At 44.3% G+C, this 20,104-nt stretch overlaps 1 protein-coding gene across 1 annotated transcript; it reads left to right on the forward strand.

Annotated features, from left to right (window-relative positions):
• The first annotated feature begins 3,100 nt into the window (after positions 1-3,100).
• LOC142791318 (fatty-acid amide hydrolase 2-like) lies at positions 3,101-19,077 on the forward strand. The gene is made up of 6 exons (XM_075885479.1): positions 3,101-3,281; positions 15,625-15,687; positions 16,144-16,298; positions 17,456-17,551; positions 18,084-18,317; positions 19,045-19,077. Exons 1-6 carry the CDS (start codon positions 3,101-3,103, stop codon positions 19,075-19,077), a joined length of 762 nt encoding a protein of 253 aa, XP_075741594.1.
• The last annotated feature ends 1,027 nt before the right edge of the window (positions 19,078-20,104 follow it).

The raw sequence follows: 20,104 nt of genomic DNA on the forward strand, positions 1-20,104 counted from the left end.
CGGCCACGCAAGCAACTACTGGCTTTTCACCTTTTTTTCTACTGTACGGACGTGAGCCCTCTTCTACGCTTGACACGATACTTACTTACTGCCCAGATGCTTCAGAATACCGCACAGCCACCGAACTTGTTTAGTGTGCCGAAGAGTGCCGCTAATTAGCGCGTTCATTTACATCCGTTGCACAAGGTCTCCAAAAAGAACGACTTGACCAAGACCAGCCTGCCACAGCTTCCCCGTAGGCTCATTTGTATGGCTTTCGGTTCCATTCCAGTCCCCCGGCCTCTCCCGAAAGTTTGCACCCAAGTACAATGGTCCGTACCACATCGTTCAATGCACGTCACCGGTCAACTACGTCGTCGAACCAGTGACACCTGCCGAGAACAGACGATGCCGTGGTCGTGAGACAGTCCACATCAGCCGCCTAAAACCTTACTATAATCCCCTTGTGCTTGCTTCGCCGTGAGTCACCAGGATGGCTCCTCTTCACCACCGGGGCAAACGTAGTGGGGAAGAGGGAGAGAGACAGTATCTAGTTGGAGCACCTGAAAGACGACTACGACGAAGAGCTGAGCTCGTGACACTGACTGACGCCTCTTGAACCAGGCAGTTGATTTTATTCAATGAACCCCCTTATATTTATTAGTTTCATTTTTTGCTTTTGTCCATACATTCACGGTTTTTTGTGGTGCCGTCTTTTTTCTCAACAATTTTGCGGTTTTGTTAATATGCATACGACATTAAGTTCTGTTAGACTAAGTGTACTCAAATATAGTGGCCGCGGCTTAATAGCTCTATTTTTTTCTCCCTCTCATGTTTTATATGTACGTATTTGCAAATGCGCATTATCGTGCGAAATTTATATTCTACTGTTCAAATTGATGTGGCTATGTGTGGACGATATTGTATAGTTATTGCAGGAGCCTCGAGGAATTCTTGTCCAAACTTGTTTTCAGTGTATTATACAGTATTTCTTTCGTTCAATTTTTGTTTGACTTATATTTGACATTTTAACATGTGTTCCTCCTGCAATCAAGTGTAATAAGATCGTCATAATGTTGAATAAATAAATAAATAAATAAAATAAAAATTTGGCAGAAGAAACACTTCTGAAAGTTCAGATATTCATAAATGTATTCTAAAGTAGCAGAAAAACTTGCCATTTCTAAAATCAACAGTGAAAGTATTACCACAGCACTCTTGCAACAGTTGCACAGTTCTCTATGCTGTTGCCAAGTGGGGACAACAACATTTCGCCCAAGGCCTCCCGTGAGGAGCCACTTGCAGTTACGCCACAAATATGCTTTGACATCACATTTTTACATGAACAAACATGTTGGAAAAGTGAATGTGTAATAAAGTATACACGAACAATCAATTTAAAGAGCAAAGAACTCATGAAAAGAAAGATTAATACGATTATTTCTTGAAAGGACTTGTTTTGTTTTTGTTACAATAAAAGAAAACCGATGGCATAATAATAATACCACCATACAAGTAGGACCCCACAAAGTGCTTGCATTGATGTGATAATGGTTGTTGTCACGTGCAATATAGGTGGCTTCCGCTGAATATATATTCTGTGGAGAGGTTCAAAGTACTGACCACATGGCATGTTTCCACGGCCGAAAAACTGCATGTGCTTTCAGCGACAAAACACACGGCTGCAACTTCAGTTGAACTGCTTGATTTTATGTCGGAAAATATTCACAATCACATATTATTCTCTCATCACCCGTCAAAGAGGTACATTTTTTTTTCACAGGAAGGAAAGATTCACACGTGCCTGTTGATTGCTTTCTTCGTAAACTTCACGGCGATGAACCAGAGCTTTGGCTACCCGTCTCCAGAACTTGATGTGGTCCGTTGTCCTTTCATCTATTTTGAGCTTTATCCACAAAATCTATTCCCCTTTGTTTCAAACCTAATTCCTGTATCGAGCCCCTACCGATTCCATGCGGTCCACACCGCACATAAACTTACTCTAAATATCTCTGAGAAAAGGCCTCAGAACCTCAATTATGCATACGTCTTCGTGGTTGCGCCACTTCCTCATTCTTTCTGTGTTCCGGTGAGCGTGGTTGGACCCAACACAAACAAGCGAGTTACTCAAGCATCTTTTTACTGATGCGTTATAACTCAGAAGTGCCCTCGTCTTTGACGCTTCATAATCGCAATGTCTATTAGCACGGCAAATCTAAGAAAGAAGCAGGGCCGACACACACACATCGATAATGGATGAGCAGCCCGCCCGAGAAGCAAACGCAGTATTAAGTTACGACTGCTCTATAGGTATACCTGAAACAAGCACCGTGACACTCATGCTGAATTTGTGGCAAGTTTATGGGTCATGCATGAGCCTTTTTCTATTATCCGTACTTTTAGAGTACTTATCACATACCAGCGGCTGTAAATAAGGCTGTGCTAACACCCCTGCTGTGTGCGTTCTGTGTTTATACACGGGCATAAATATGCATTTCTGTCGAACCACACAGTGCGGTCAGATACGAAAAAAAGACTAAACAAGCGCAGTTTGTCTTCCTTCGTTATTCGTGTTTAGTCCATTCGCGCAGCTCAACCAAAAAAAAAAACGCTGACTGACTAGTGTCATAGTTTGCAGAGAGAGAGAAAATACTTTATTCACAGGATCCTGCGTGGGGTAGGTGCTGGCCTCGCAGAGCGCGGTCTACTATTCCTATGTTCTAGTCTATACAGTCCTCGAAACACTGGACCAAGACCTCGAGTGTTGAAGCTGACCCGACAGAGGATATCCCGCGCCCCGCGCTTGTGCGTCACGAATTTCCGTTCTCCTCTGCCTGGCCAGGACTCCCTCGAGCCACTGGATCGCCCATTTCTGAGATTGGCGACGAACAAGACCCCGAACCAATAGTCGACTACGGCGCGATACTCAGGAAACACAGGGAAGGAAGAAGAGAATACCCGGCCCCGCATCGAGAACTTCTCCGAGTGGAGTCGGTGTTGTTCCGTCACCTACAAGTGAAGTGCGCGTAAACCCCAGCGATTGTGTGCCACATGTCCCGAGATGTTCGCAAGCCCGGTGTGTAGTATATGCGAACAAGAACTGGCTCGACTAGGACACATAATGAGGTGTGACAGTGCAGCGATACCGGGCGGCGGTTTGTGCGACGGTGCCGACGGTGATGTGTGCGGCAGGGCTGGGGAATCTCATGGCGGAGTAACTGGTGCCGACGACAGCACCGCCCGCCAAGAACTGCCAGCGATGAGAGAGCGGTGGATCCACTCGATGGACTTCCAATCTAATAGTTTGCACTCTGCTTACTCGTATTGATGCATACTTGCGTGTTTTTTTAACACTAAAGTAACTTTTGCCGGGGTCCACCGAGACCTTAATAACGAATTTCTTTCACAAAAATCACGTCCAAAAATGTACACACCCAGATGTAAAAGACAAATTTACCATCAACATTGCATCTAACCAATGAACTCTTGGTCCGCAGCGAGAGATGCCGAGCCCACTATCCACTGTCCTCTCGCAGTTCTCTTGGTCAGCGGGGTAGTGTCACCCTCTTGTAGCGGTAAACTAATTCATCATTACAGACACCTGCAATCCGTGTTGCTACGCATCCACTCGATTTTTTAACACGATTGTGTTAATTGAAAGCCTGTGTTATCAAAATAGTCTGTGCTTTCTTGAGCCTGTCCTATGACACAGGCTCAAGCAAATCAGAAAACGAGTTGGAGTTCATGTCCTGTTCTCTGCACCGTTCAAATAATTCAGCCTCACCAAATCTACAAACCCCCTGAAAACGCAGTCATCAACAGAATGCAGAGTTCAGCATAGAAACAGGGATGCGGCATGCTCCCGGGAAGTTGTCTATAGGACCCCCCTTTCACGCGGTGCTTGTTATGTCGGAATGACCGGAAGGTGTCTGAACAATCGACTGAGAGAACACGCTAACAATGTTAGAAATGGGAAAGATGGTTTTCTTGCTCAGCACTGCACTGAGTGCAACTGTGTGCCCCTTTTCAAGGACACAGCGACGCTGTACACGCACAAAGATGAGCGCACCCAAGTCATTGTCGAGGCCGCGCAGATGACACGCGAACAGGTGTCTTGCATTAGCAAGCCCTCCGTGTCTCTGTCCGAGAAGGAACTAAGGTTCCTCGAAGGTTTTGGCGCGTGCAAGTAGTTATATTGCTTTTACGTTTTTGTTTCGTCTCCTTATAGGCTTTGCCTTTTTTGCGCTTTTGTTTTTTTCCTTTACTCATGTTTCGCTCCTTGTGCCATATGGTTTTTGTCAAATGGTTACTGTCTCCTCTATATATTTTCGCGCTCTGCGCAATAAACTCAGTTGCAAGTTAGCGCCGTGTCCTTCGTGTCCTTCTTGTTTCTTCGTCGTCGTTTTGTTCTCGCACTATAACTCTCGTTAGCGTTAAAAGGCTCGTTTCGCCGAAATTCCGGCGTTGGCGTTGTTGATAGTGAGCGAAAAATCGCCGTCCTGTGCTTGACCAAAAAATTGACAAAGATGAAACTAAAATTGAAAAAATGAAAAATTCTTGGCTTGAGTGCGTATTGAACCCGGGTCATTTGCGTGGAAAGCTGGTGTTCTACCACACAGCCACGCATCTTTTTTTAATGAATGAAATTATCACCAGTTAAGTACACAGAACATACTTCATCAGAAGTCAGACAAATATACACAAGCGTCAAGAACGAGAAGCCACTTCGAAACGGGTTCAAAAGTCTCGACAACACTGCGCACTTGAGCAGCTGCTTCTCGGAAGACAGATCTCGTCGACCGTGGTGGCTCGGCGTGTCTATCGATCATGCGACTTTTCCATAATGAATCTGCCTGCGAGTGCAGTGGAAAACATTCGGCAAATCCCCCGTGCCTTGGTAATCTTTATACGAAGCATGCGGAAGGAAGTTTACCGTGTTGTCATTTTTTTCTTCAATGACCCGCTAGGAAGTGATGATAAATATATGTACAAATGTTGCACGCATTGACATATATTGAACCATTGCAGATGTTTATATAACCCTTGTTTGCACTTGCGCAACGATGCCAACCGAAACATGAATATTAGCAACACTAAAAGCAATAAGCTGTACGAAGCGCCGATGTTTGCGAGAAAGGTAGCACTCGACACTGCAACATAAATAAAACTATGCCCATGACACTTAACTACAATGGACGCTAACCCAACTTGTTGGCTGTATCACATACGATATGCATTGCTTATAGAATTGAATAGTGAGCACTGCCACCACAACTGACGTTTCGCGAACATTAGCGTCCATTGAAAAAGTAGTTCCGAGACCTGGCGTGGCTCTGTGGAAGAATGTTTGATTGCCGCACAGAATGCTGCGGTTCAATTCTTTCTGGGACCCTGACATTTACTCTTTGCATTCATCACGTGAACGCTGCCGATGTTAGGTGTTTCTCCACGCTCACGCGTTAAAATTACCTATGTGTGTTCTCACCGTTCTTTGGCAGATATAAAGTACCAATAGCATGTGACGCATGCTCACATATCAGTGGCACATACCTACACGCGTGTATTTTTATTTTATTGATTTATTTAATAATACTGTCAACCCTCGCTTGAGGGTCATAACAGGGAGGAAGTACAATACGAGTACTAACAGAACACCTAAAAAAACCACTAAGCAATAAACACAGGAAAACAGAATGGGCAGTACTCCAACCATTACCAAAATAAGCATCAATTTCTCTGTCAAAAGTTTGTACATCGGTACTATTAATAACATGTTGGGGTAAAGAATTCCATTGTTCTATAGCATCAGGGAAAAATGACCACCGAAAGATGTCAGTGCGAGCGCTAAAAGGTTCAATGGGGGGGGGGGGGGGGGCATCATGATTCGATCTAGTGCTACGTTTTTTGGGAAGGCGAATGTACTCGTCTTTAGGTATTTTGAATATCCCTTGGATTATACGAAATATTGTTTTAAGTTTTTGTTTCCGTCTTCGTATTTCCAGTAATTCTAAATTGCATGAATTCAGCATATCGGTTACTGAATCCCGCCTTCTATATCTAGAGCACACAAACCGATCTGCACGCCTCTGAATACGTTCTAACTTGGTGACCAAGTGTTTCTGGTGAGGGCTCCAAACCACAGAGGCGTATTCCAGTCTAGGTCTAATATATGTGTGGTATGCAAGGAGCTTTACGTGTTTCGGTGTTTTATGCATCTTTGCTCGTAGAAAACACAGCTTTTTAAATGACTCAGAACAAACCGATTCAATGTGACGGTGCCAAGTTAGGTTGTCCGTAATTGTCACCCCTAAGTATTTAAAATGGGGCGTTTTACTGAGTTTATTGCTCCCGATGTTGTACTGAAAATTGAGAACGTTTTTTCTTGTTGGCAATGTGTACATATGTTGTTTTTTTTAAAGTTTTTTTGTATATCCCATTCGCAACACCACAATTACAAATGTTCAAGGCACTTATTCAACTCGAGTTGATCATCAGTACAGCTTACAGGCATATAAATCAAACAATCATCAGCATAAAGTTTCATCTTAACAGGTGCCTTTACAATAGTACTTATATTATTTATGTGCAACAAAAACAACAGTGGGCCAAGCACGGACCCTTGAGGCACACCTGAAAACACATCTAGCGTGGCTGAAAAAGAACCATCAATCCTCACTGCTTGCTTGCAATTACTCAGGTAGGCGCCAATCCAATTTAAAATTTCATCACTGAATCCAATTTTACTCAGTTTAGAAAGCAGTTTAGTGTGGTTTACAACATCAATGGTTTTAGCAAAATCAATACAAGTTACATCAACTTGTTTGCAATCGCCTATAGCCGAGCTGAAATTATGAATTGTTTGAATCGATAGCGTCACTGTGGACTTACCACTTCTAAATCCATACTGACAGTCATTAAGTAATTGATTAACCTCTAAGTGAACTATGATATGCTTTGCTAATATATGCTCTATGACTTTGCAGCAAACAGACGTCAGTGACACAGGACGATAGTTGCTAATAATTATTTGGTTGCCGGCTTCAAACAAAGGTATGATAATTGCGCAGAGCCAGTCCTGTGGGATAGTGTGAAATTCTAAAAAATTTTTGAGGATAATAACAAGGAAGAACGATACCCATTCTGCGTATCTTTTCAGAAAAGCAGTTGATATCTTGTCCGGACCGCTAGCCTTCTTTGCATCCAGATTTAGCAACCGAGAAAATACACCTTCTTGATCAAACAATATGGGTTCCTTAGGACATGCGCATGAATAATGCAAGTTGCTATCACCGCGCACATCGGACGGCATCGTGTACATGGACTGGAAAAACCTGTTAAACTCGTCTGCTATCTCAGTCTTTTGCGTCACTGTTCTCGATTCGGCAGTGATCTGTTCAATTTTTTTTTCTTTTCTGCCGCTCATATAAAGCCAGAACTTCTAAGGCGCACTCTTCAGAAATTCTGCGAGGGTATGTTTGAAAAACTTACTCTTTGATTCGGACAAGGCTTCTCCTAAGGTTTTACGAGCTTGAGATAATTCACTAGTGTTCCTCCCTTTTTTCCGTAGTCTTTTAATTTTTCTTTTCATGTGAACTATATTCTTGGTTATCCATGGGCTGCGTTGTTTTATCCTATTAAGACGAGACGGGATGAATCTCTGTACACAGGTGTCCACGATTGCCTTAAATCGATTCCACAATGTCTCAACAGACTCGTATTCTGAGGCAGACTGAAATTTGTCGAAGGCGACTTCTAAAAAATCTAAAATATAAGTGTCGTCCGCTTCTGCAAAATTTTTTAACTTTTACACGCGAGACAGGCTTTGGACGATCGCTGTTCTCTCTGGCAATGTTGATAACAACTAGCCGACGGTCTGATATGCCCGCTTTCACTGACACCATGTAGCCATCCAACTGGCTTGTTACGAACACGAGGTCGAGCAATGACTTCGTTTCCATGGTTATTCTAATGGCTTCTTTCACGATTTGTGTAAGATTGTGTGAAAACAATATCTTTAATAATTTATCTCCGCTTGCAATTTCGATATTACCAGGCGTCAGTGTTTCCCAGTTAATAAGGGAAGGTTAAATTCACCAGCCATTATCATATGTATGTGCCACATTATCAGTATGTGCCACTGTTTGGCGGGAAGCCTCGCCGACGTGCGCGACGGTATTCTGACATTACGGCTTCATAGTCGTCCGATGATGTCATCCTTCCTTACTAATTTTTTGTTCACTCCATGTCAAGGGGGTGATCTCGTGAGCACCTAGACGTAAGTGGATAGATAGATAGATAGATAGATAGATAGATAGATAGATAGATAGATAGATAGATAGATAGATAGATAGATAGATAGATAGATAGATAGATAGATAGATAGATAGATAGATAGATAGATAGATAGATAGATAGATAGATAGATAGATAGATAGATAGATAGATAGATAGATAGATAGATAGATAGATAGATAGATAGATAGATAGATAGATAGATAGATAGATAGATAGATGCAAAACATGCGTGCAGTACGAAAAGAAATGCTTGGTATTCAATAGGATGCAGTGAAATGCAGTGAAAAAAAAAACACTTTCATGAAAGAGCATCCTCCGTTCCCTTCAGCCACTTGATACCACTCTGAAAACTGTAGGGTGATGTGTTGCCGTGAATCCTGCGCGGCTGTCCACCCTGTCAATCTTTATTGTCTTGGCCGCGTCCTTTGCGCGCAAAAGCATGAGCCAGGTGCGTGCCATGACGCTTGCATCAGCAAACATAAACGTTAGCGCGATGTGAGAATGCTTCGATTTACAGATTACTCGATGATTTTCATAAAAACCAACCTTTTACCAAAGCACCTCTTCACGTTGTGCGTCCACGGCGCCATGCGCACTCGAAAGTGCATGGCGCGGCGATGAGAGTACGTTGGCTCGCTAAAAATCGTTGCTGGCAAACACTCTAGATTGTTTTGCCGCTAATACAAACACAACCAACACTCGATAAGCGAAAACAGCCACGGCAGAATATCCTGAATTGCAGGAGTGGTCGAACACGCCGCACAGCCGGTACCACGTGATGTCGTTTTATACATCAAAAGACGATTCTGGCCGATTGCGTCATGTTGTGTCCTCGTCCCCATCGATGTCAGCTCTCTCTTTTATGGTCACAGAGTGTACGTCGTTACGAATGAAGACACGGCTGCTCGCAGCGCGACAACACAGTCCAGAGTTTCAGGCTCACAAAGCGGCTGCAGCACGACAGCGCAGACAAGCGGCTTCAGACTTGCGGGTTCGCTAAGCTGCAGCGAAACTGCAGCATCGGCAAGCCGACCTGAGTGCTCTCGAAGCAGCAGCGCCACGGTAACGTCGTCTTCTCAAATTTAAGGTTGATTGATTTGTGGGGTTTAACGTCCCAAAACCACCATTTGATTATGAGAGACGCCGTAGTGGAGGGCTCCGGAAATTTTGACCACCTGGTGTTCTTTAACGTGCACTCAAATCTGAGTACACGGGCCTACAACATTTTCGCCTCCATCGGAAATGCAGCCGCCGCAGCCGGGAATCGAACCCGCGACCTGCGGGTCAGCAGCCGAGTACCTTAGCCACTAGACCACCGCGGCGGGGCTTTAAGGTTGGATCTCATATAATAACTTTTATCTTTACATTTCATCGATCATAAGGTGGTGATAATGAAAGGAAAACGCCGCACACATCTCAACACTATATACGCATTGTAATTAATAAACAGCTTTGTACCTACTCTACACACGTGTTTTCCTGTCTTTTCACAATCCAGTGGACAATGTAGGCACAATAATGATCCCCCTGAGCTTCACCCACTCGCCAACATTCACTTCGTGGACATTTCACTTCAGTTCATTTCATTTATTGAAGCATTAAGGGCCCGAAAGCATTACATAAGGCGGGGGCACACAATATATGGGGGACATTTAATGACACAAAAGGTCGAAAAAGCCGGAAAAGACGAAGAAATGGAGGAAAAGCATCTCTAAGAAAGGGAACAAGCAAACAAAATATTTGGTCAGATGCATTGTTATTTTTCGCGAAAAGTCGTGTGGTCGGTAGACGAAACAATACTGTCGGTGAGGGCATTCCACAGGGTTATTGCATGAGGGAAAAAAGTATCTTTCATCGATAATGTGCGGCACCTAATGTGTGCGATCGGTTTGCTGTGGTTGAGGCGTGGCGAGATTCGGGGCGGGGGTTGAAGTCGAGGATGCCTGGCAAGTGGGTGATAATGTAAAGAGTGAAGCAAGCAGAGACGCGAGATGATTCCACGTGATTGGAGACATGGAAGATCAAGTGTGTGTTTGAGTTCAGTGATGCTAGATTTACGTGAGTAGTTTGACGTTATGAATCGAACAGCGCGATTCTGAATGGATTCTAGTTTGTAGCCGAAATATGCTTGTGAGGGCTGCCAGATAGATGAAGCGTATTTCAATTTAGGCCGAACGTAAGTCTGATATGCAAGTTTTTTAATAGCGGGCGATGCAGATCTGAAGTTTTGGCGCAAAAATCCAAGTGTGCGTGAAGCATGTGCGCATATTGTTTCAATGTGAGCGACCCATGATAATGACAATGTCAAGTGAACGCCCAGATACTTATAGCAGTCTGTTCAAGTTATTTCATTTAAATAGAGATGGTATGCGTGATTTCTGATGATGCGTTTACGGGAGAAGGACACGGATTGGCACTTACCAAGGTTAAGAGGCATGAGCCATTTTCCACACCATGCAGCGATAGTGTCAATGTCTTCCTGAAGATCAGTGGAATCGCTAGGCTTGCGAATGGCATTGTAGATGACGCAATCATCAGCGAAAAGTCGAAGTCTACTTTTTGTGTTAGATGGCAGGTCACCGACGTAAATTAAAAATAATAGGGGGGATAAGCCTGCTCCCTGGGGGACACCGGATGTAACACTAGAAATTAGCGAGTCACGAGAGTTAGCAGTTGTGTATTGTACGCGTCTTTTTAAGAAATGTTCTATCTAAGTAATCAGTTTCGGTGGGATACCAAGAGTATATAATTTTGCAAGCAGGTGATTGTGTGGAACATGGTCGAAGGCTTTCGAGAAGTCGAGGAAAACGGCGTCAATTTGTAGATGATCGTCCATATGTTGCAAGATATAATCGGTGAATTCTGAGAACTGAGTTTCGCACGACAATAGTTTTCTGAAACCATGCTGGTGCACATAAAGGAAGTTAATTGATTCAAGGTAGTTCATTTATATGGTTGCTGTAATGTGTTCTAGCAGTTTGAATGGTATGCTGGTTAGCGAAATTGGGCGGCAATTAGGTGCTTTTGATCGGTCTCCAGACTTACAGATGGGAATGATTTGTGCCTTCTTTCAATCGTTGGGAGCTTCACCAGTGCTTAGTAATTGATGGTTAGTATTGCGCTTGAAAGGAAATTTTGTTTTTAAATACTTTGCTGCTGATTTGATCGCGATTAGCCGAGGAGGATAATTTGAGAGAGTTTATTAACTTAGATATTCTATCAACGTTAATCTGGATATCAGACATTCTGGTCGGCGAGTGGAGTGGTAACTGGGTAAAATTAAAGCTTTGAGCACGGGAAATTACTGACCTAAAGAAATCGCTAAGGAATGTAGCACATTTTTTTAGTTTCGATTAATTCGTTGTTTACGTTTGACAGCTGGAGTTGCGTTTGACGATTTGGCGGGGAGATCATTTGAAAGAATTTACGAGGGTTAGACTGTAGGATTGGTAACAGCTCAGTTGAGAAGAATTTGTCTTTGGAGGCTTTCAGTTTCATAATGTATTCATTAGCAGCCAATTTGTACTGATCCCAAACCCTGGTGTTATTAAGAAGTTTTGCTTTTCATTAAAGGCGTTTTTTTTTATTATTAAGTAGACGTTATAGGCGTTGCGTAAACCACTGGTTATTTGTGTCTGTATTTACAAGGGAAGTGGGAATATGTCTGTTTTTAAGTTTACCATCGTGTTTTTATATAATTTCCAATTGGTGCTAACCGAGCGGGCAGTGTATGACCGTCGAAAGTCGTCGTAGAAGAGTGCAAGTTCGCGGTTAAATGCGTCGAAGTTAGATTTCTTGCAATTGGTGAATAATTTTTGCATTGGGGCGTCCTTTTTTATAGGCAGAGAAATGCTGATATGAAGGTCGCTGAGGGCAGGGAGCAAAGTCACATTTTTTTCATGTTTTCAGGGCTAAATGTTAATAAGAGATCTAGGGTGTTGTCACCCCTCGTAGGGCATGTAACTGTTTAGTGCGGATTAAAGTCCGGAGTAAATTCAAGAAATTGCTTGGGTTCACTATATGGTGATCTTTTGGCTACTGAAAGTAACGACCAATTTATGCTGGAATGAATAAAGTCTTCGAAAAGGAAGATTGGTGCCTCGGGTGTATGTTTTGTTATTTGTTCGAGAGAAAAACGTAACTTCTAGCAAAAGGAGGGGCTACTGTCCGCTGGACGGTAACATATTTCAAGCACTATTTTGCCAATTGTACTGCGCAGGCACACCCATGTTAGTTCAATGTTGTTGTCGTGAGTGATTAGTGAGGATGATAAGCTGTCTCTAACGACAATCAGTACTCCTCCACCTCGCCTGTCATGTCGGTCACGTCGCTATACTGTTTAATTGGGGTCAGATGAAAAAACTTCGCAGTAATTGACCTCTTGTTTAACCACGTTTCTGTTAAAAGAGACGATATCGGCTGCGGTAACGTCTATGAAGCTTTTGTGTTCGTCATGTTTTGGCATTATGCTGTGGATGTTCGTGGTATGCGGCGATTTTTTTCCTTAATAGCAACACGAAGAGCCTGTAAAATTATGGGGGACTGTTTAACTATACCGAAACATTGGGCTTCCTGCTCTCATACCTTCCAATAGTGAAGCGTGAAAACTATTGTTTTTCTATACACAAAGCTGCCATTAATTTCGCACTGAGAAACCGTTTTTTTTTACAAGGCATTCTATCCTTTTTCTTTAAAAAAACCTATAGTTTTCATGAAACTGGCGTATTATGCATAAGTATCAATACTATTAGTACTGTCGCCCATTCGATGTTGTCACCGATCATTATGCACTATGCTGGCATTCATCATTGAAGGATCCCTCAGGCCGTCTCGCTCATTGGGCGCTTCGCTTACAAGACTGCGACATCCGCGTGCTGTACCGCAACGGACGCCAGCATGCTGACGCCGACGCCCTGTCGCGCTCCCCTCTACCTCAAGACGACGTGCCCTGCTCAGTAACCTCAATTTCTGTATCTGCCATCGATATTGACATCCTCGCTACCGAACAGCGAAAGGATAGTTGGCTCGCCCCGCTGATCAACTTGTTCTCTGATCCGTAGAATACGTATTGTAGAATACATAAAACACGTGAACTGTATTGTAGAATACGTGACTATTTATTGTAGAATACTTGACTATGCTTGCTCTTTACTTGACTTTACCTGACTGTGCTTCTTTAGTCGCTGTCTTTGTATCTCTTTCTCAATATATTTATTTGTTTCTCTCTCTTTACTTTTCTGTCTTTTTTTTCTCTTTTTTCTCTTCTTTTTTCTCTTTATCTTCCTTTCACTGTCTTTCTCTTCGGTCTTTCTCTCACCTTCTCTAAGTTCTACCCTCCACCATTATAGCTGTGCTCTAAAAGTCTGACAGACCTCTTTGACAGTAAACGAAACAAAACAATATCACCGACATATTCACAAGGTGAATCATGTTAGAGGAGCTTGCTCGTAGGTACTCGGGGTGTTTCTTGGTGATATCATTTCTGTAGCAAGGCCTGATATCGAGACTGCGCATGATGTGTACGTCGAAGGCAGCAATTTCCGGCATGTGCCACGGCCGCCACTGCACATTGTTGGCCTCGTCGATCAGCATGTTGGCCTCGCCATGCACATTTATGCCATTGTGACCACTGTTATGATTTATATGCCTAGTGCTCATAACAGGAAGAGGGAGCTATCAGGCGTTCACATCAAGGGGGTTAACAGCAGGCAGGTGATGGGACTGCGCGAGGCGTGTATCTGGCGGCCCTGCGACTATTGCTTTAGATCAAAAACCTGTATTTACCATTCGCGTGCGCAGGCTGGTACAATCTACTGCGTGTGTGTGTGTGTGTGTAAGTGTGTGTGTGTGTGTGTGTGTGTGTGTGTGTGTGTGTGTGTGTGTGCGTGCGTGTGTGTGTGTGTGTGTGTGTGTGTGTGTGTGTGTGTGTGTGTGTGTGTGTGTGTGTGTGTGTGTGTGTGTGTGTGTGTGTGTGTGTTTAACAAAACATATTAACTATGCGCTTAGCGGTTGAAGGGCGCACTATGGGCTGGATTTCGCTATCGCGCTTATCTCTAAAGGCGAAACTTAAGGGTCCCCTCATTTTTGGAGGTCATGCCTATAACCACAAGCACAGAGGGTGTTATGGCGGCGCCTAGTGGGCCTTGTGTGGAAAGTCCTATAAGGCATACCTGCCACATAAATTTGGTTGATCCCGCAACTCACCACACTAGTGCGCAAGATATTAACGAGGAAACACAGGGGCAGCAAACACTGATTAGGGCTCACGCGTTTCGGCTTTTCTTGTTAGCCATCTGCATAACTGAGCAAGTACGAGTTCGAGACGATGATAACTTTCTATTTTAGGGCAAACGCTAAACCTTGTGGGGGTGCTGACACCCCTTGTAATGTTGTTTGCGCTGCGTCGCGCACATGGCTCACGCAAAAGCCGTGTTTTTGGCTCACAGCTATTGAGCTGTAGGTGGCGTTTTGTTCGCGAGCGTTGATCACCACGCTCATCATCATGGTTACATCAGTAGCGCCAGTGGTGACCCCTGGCGGCAAACCTTGGTGTCGGCACGCGAGAGTTGAGACAGGCTCTTAGGCTGGTGGCGTCTGACGCGTACGTTTGTCTCTCGCAGCGGGATCCCTGTGCACGGCACCTCGGGCTGTCTTCCGGGGGCCCTTGAGGTGAGTCAGGCGTTAGAGACACTGCCTTGTTCGTCATGTTGTGGAGTGTTTTGTAATTTTCTGTAAGGTTCTTCTAGCGTGTTGTGCACAATTGATGTTATAATGATTCGGCTGACGATATCATTGATCAAAAGCAGCTAAATATATGTGAGTTGTTTGGTTTGTTCCGACCGTGTCTACTGTGTCCGTTCAATCCAAAGCTTGGCACTCTCCATTTCGACACCCCACAACCTCCACCATAACAGCTCTGTTATAAAGCCAACGGCACATCGTGATTTCATTTAAGCAAGAAACGAATACATATTCAAAAAAGGGCAGAAATCTTTTTAATGAACAACAGAGGATCATGCCACTGCCTTAAAGTCATTTACATGTTAATGATTGTGGAAGAAGGGGATTCAGGAGAGAAATGACCGAGGTTAAGGAGGGCAGGAAAAGAGGAGGAAAAAGCAGGACCGTAGTATGTGCGTGTTAGAACGTAATAGTTTTATATAGGCCACATTGAAGTTTATCTAATAGGTTAATGACCTCGAGGTTCTTAACAATAATTTTAAAATGTTACGTTGCTGAGAAGGAGAACACGCAGGTCCCAGCGTAGGCTTAATACATAACGCAGAAGACCTTGCCATAATAAATGAAACAACGTTAATGTCTCCAACACTTTCTTTGTGTGACATGCAGGTGGAGAGGGAAGCCTCCTAGCCGCAGCTGGCTCCCTGATGGGCGTAGGCACGGATCTCGCTGGTAGCGTTCGAGTAAAGGCAGCCTACTGCGGTGCCTTAACCCATAACTCAACTTATGGTGAGATGTTATGAAAAAAAAAGTTTACAAAAAGAAGATTTGACCCCCTTTTTCTCTGCATTCACCCGCCAAAAGGGCCGGTGGTTCCAAGCGCTCTCTTCCTTAGATTTTGGCTTAATTCAGGATTTGTTAGCGACCATGTGTGATCGCACTTAGCGAAATCAAATACGTCGAATTTGCGCGATGAATTCCGTAACGTAGAGTACCATCTACTGACAAAAAGTATGAATTCTCATGGCTTTCTTGTTAAGTGTCCTCGCAATCAGGCCATTAAACGGACTCTGTTTCTCTTCCGTTTACACAAACCAAATAATGCAGTAAAAATTTCACTTTTTAGACTTATTATATTGACCCTGTGTCGTTGTTTTATTGACTGTTGATTTTTCATCATAATTCTAGGTGTGGTGCCCAACACTGGCCTGCTTCCAGATGACGGAGAGAATCTAGAGCAGTACAACTTTGTGGGACCCATGTGCCGGTTTGCGGAAGACTTGTCACTGATGCTCAACGTCCTGGCAAAATATGCGGCCAATAGGCTCAAACTAAACAAAAAGGTGCGTGAACGTTTAACGGAATCCCACCCTACAAATAAAGAATTTTTTCAGCAGCGTTAAACACTGTATCTAGAGATACTGCATGGAAATACTTGATACGCGAGCATGAACAGAGAGAGCATCGCTCTCCGAATGCGACCCATGACTGCAACTTGAGAACGAAATAATTTTTTTGGAGTTTACAGAGAGATCAGGTGCCACCCTTGGTTTTGCTCGCTGCGATGAAATGTATACAAGGACACGCAAAGGCATTTACTTTTTTTACAATACGCCAGCGGGATTCGTCAGGTAATTAGGTCTTTTTTAAGGCAGTTAATAAGAATGTTGGGCAGTTACAACTCCTCACGCTTTCCCATAATATCTTACACGCTATTTCATATATTGCCCTTCTTACCAATTCAATAAAAGGATTGATAAGTAGGAGATGTGCTTTATGACGCAAGAGACAATGATGGCTAAAAACAACCCAACTCGAGAACGATCTAGAAAAAAGAAGTACAATGGCTTGAAAAGTTGCGCATTCACACAATCAGCTTTCTTGCCTTTGTTCTATACATGCGAAAGAAATACCTCACAATATTGGGCTGAATAAATGAGTTCTAATGTCATAATTGTACAAATTCTTTCTTTCGTTGCTACAAGCTGCTAACCACCAACTTGTTATGGCTGAAAACCTCGTTTGACTCAAGCGCGCAAGTTTTTTTTTTTTGTTGTTTTTTTAGACATTTAGTTGCACCCAGTCGCCGTTTCTGTTTTAGAGAGCGTCCAGGAAGGAGACAAGCAGCGGGGCTTCATGTGAACGTGGCTGGCTTCATGAATCCGCGCTCTCTCTTTCTGTTGAAAATCTGCTACGAGAAAGCTCTCGCAAAGAGCATGACAGGCAGCCCAAACTCGTGATGAAGGGGGTTGTTCGGAGTTTACACTAATACAAAATGGTGTCGATGCTCCGGTGGTACCTTTAAAACACGCATTTTAGAAGTAGGACTTATATACGTTCTAAGCTACTTTAATTGCTGGTATTTTGTAGATTATGTCTGTGTTCACACAGGTCTATCCTGCAATATGCATCCCTTTCAATATTTTCTGTCATAACTACTTTAAGCGTGAAGTGAAATTCTGCTACGCGAATGAAAACTGTCTTTTCCTTTGTGTTTCAGGGGAATCTCAAGCATCTGAAGGTGCATTACATAGACACGGAAGGAAGTTTGTACATCAGCCGTGTGACCACTGAGGCTACCAGAGCAGCTAAGCGGGTCTGTACTATCATAAAATATTTCACGAAGACACTTTGACGCATTTCATTGTAACAGAAACAGTGTGATTTGCATACATTGTCACAGATAGGCACCAACGATCTCGCATTCACGCACGTCCACGCTATCTGTTTTAGTACTTGCACTCTGCGGCTCTGAGCAAATGGTTATGTGCCTTGGAGAAGCAGGCGAAAGGCAGAAAAGTCTGTGACGCATGGTTTTGGTTTTGCTAGACTTGCGTTAAAAAACCACGCACGTGTTCATAACTCTGTGCAGGTCACCGATTACTTGAGGACGGCTCATGGAATCGAACCAAAGCGACTATACACCTAACAAAGGTGTGGTTCATGACGGTCACGTGGTTGAAGTTCGTCGCTGCCAAGGAGCGCAGCCTTTGGCAGAGATGTTCAGGCCTGGCGGTTTCAACACTGTAATTAAATTGATCCGCTTCCTTGTCGGAGCTAACCGTCACACGCTCACCGCGATCACGTTATCCAACATGACGCGACTTTTCAGCTCCTGTTCGGAGCAGAATGCGCAAGCCTGCGTCGCCTCCGTCGAAAGCGCCCGCGACCGCTTCGAGAAGACTCTCGGCGACGACGGAGTTCTCCTACTTCCAGCGGCCACGAAATCTGCCCCGTTTCATAACCAGGACTTGATGTTCTTCGATTCGCCGGGCATGACAGCCCTGTTCAATCTATTCAGGGTGCCCGTTACTGTGTGCCCTGTCCTAAGGTTGGTGGACGGATTGCCCCTGTGTGTACAGGTAGGGGCGAAGAAAGGAAACGACAGGTTATGCCTAGCTGTCACTAGGGAAATTGAGAGACACTTTGGTGGGTGGTCAGAGCCATATATGACACTGCCGAGAGGCTTTTGACACCCTCAACCTGCTTTTACGAAACGGTGTTCTACGGGTTGTTTAATTTCTCTTATACGAATGGGCATGCATCACGTGAAATGGCACGAGCGCTACAATAGAAGTGGCTTATTTAACAGCGAGTCTCGTAATCAGCTTTCTGTGACAGTTCCTTCTTGCTATGATTCTCAGATCATGCCTTGAAAGTAAGGAGAACGAGTGTGCTGAATCATTTTCATATCAGCTTGGTAGCACTCACAGTTAATTCTGTTGTCGCGGCAGAATTTTCGGAAACCAGCATGAAAAGTACTTTTTGTCAGCCACTTGATTTAAGATACGAATGATCAGAATCGGAGCACACTTGAGTTTTTTTGCACTCCAAGTTTGATGTGTGTTTTTTTTCAGTGACTCATATGGTCATGCAAACTATAAGGACATCAGTAACGCACAGCTGCATGGCTCAACTTGGCGCATTTGTTGGTACTGTGGTGTACGTCCGCTGAAGAGCTAAAAGAAAAAAATTTCCTGACTTCTTTTGAAAGCTTGTTTCACACACAAAAAAAAATTCCGTATATAAATATTTCCTAGTGCATATAGCATGTTCTTTCGTGTGCACTTTCTCTTTGTTTAATTCCAGCCGTACAATCCCAAACTTTTTAGCACAATGTAAACCATTCGGAGCTCTTCGGAAAATAATAGAACATCTTACCGAAGGCCACTCTGATAGGGTGCGAAGTTGCAGTGGTGTGAATGGCGTTCACTCGGTTGAAACGGACGTCGATTCATGTGCTGGTAGAATGGTTTGAAGCGAGACTCGGTGTAACGTTTGTTCGAGTGAGTGTTTGTTTGAAACGTAAAAACACAGGAAGCGGGTTGGGTTTCTGGTAAATTTCATCCCAGATAAACGAGCCGAAAGAGTGTTTCCACTGAACGTGCAGTCGAAGGTTGCGGGTGGTGGAGAGAGTGAAGCGAGAGAGAAGCGTGTTGCAAGTGGGTGGAGGAGCAACGCCACCGAGACTGACACAAGGCCGGGAACTTCCGTGGGGCCGTGAATATACGTCATCAGTAAAGGGCCCAGTCCCACGTGTCCGCTAAATGGCGTTGGTCCCCTGAGTGGCGGGGCCTCGGCAGCCTCGGCGCGGCGGGCACGTTTGGACGCGCTGTGAGCGTTCCTGGCGCGGATGCACGTTGCTGCTTGGATATTCGTTTCTGTGCGTGGTTGGGCAACGGCGAGGGACCTGTTTGGACGCAGTGTGAGCGTTTGTGGCGCGGATGCTCGTTGCTGCTTGGATATTCGTTTCTGTGCGTGGTTGGGCAACGGCGAGGGACCTGTTTGGACGCAGTGTGAGCGTTTGTGGCGCGGATGCTCGTTGCTGCTTGGATATTCGTTTCTGTGCGTAGTTGGGCAATGGCGAGTGACCTGTTTGGACGCGCTGTGAGCGTTCGTGGCGTGGATGCACGTTCCTGCTTGGATATTCGTTTCTGCGGGTAAATGGGCAACGGCGAGTAAGCTCTTTGGACGCGCTGTGAGCATTCGTGGCGCGGATGCACGTTGCTGCTTGGATATTCGTTTTCTATGCGTAGTTGTGCAACGGCGAGTGACCTGTTTGGACGCGCTGTGAGCGTTCGTGGCGCGGATGCACGTTGCTGCTTGGATATTCGTTTCTGCGGGTAAATGGGCAACGGCGAGTAAGCTG

Source organism: Rhipicephalus microplus, chromosome 2, assembly GCF_043290135.1.
Source record: "Rhipicephalus microplus isolate Deutch F79 chromosome 2, USDA_Rmic, whole genome shotgun sequence".
Taxonomy (NCBI): Eukaryota; Metazoa; Arthropoda; class Arachnida; order Ixodida; family Ixodidae; genus Rhipicephalus; species Rhipicephalus microplus.

Excerpts from the sequence above, each read along its gene's own strand:
- LOC142791318 (XM_075885479.1), top strand. The coding sequence starts at position 3,101 with ATGAGGTGTGACAGTGCAGCGATACCGGGCGGCGGTTTGTGCGACGGT. Across the intron at positions 3,282-15,624 it reads GATGGACTTCCAATCTAATA|GTGGAGAGGGAAGCCTCCTA; the intron begins GTTTGCACTCTG and ends TGTGACATGCAG. Across the intron at positions 16,299-17,455 it reads GGCTCAAACTAAACAAAAAG|GGGAATCTCAAGCATCTGAA; the intron begins GTGCGTGAACGT and ends TTTGTGTTTCAG.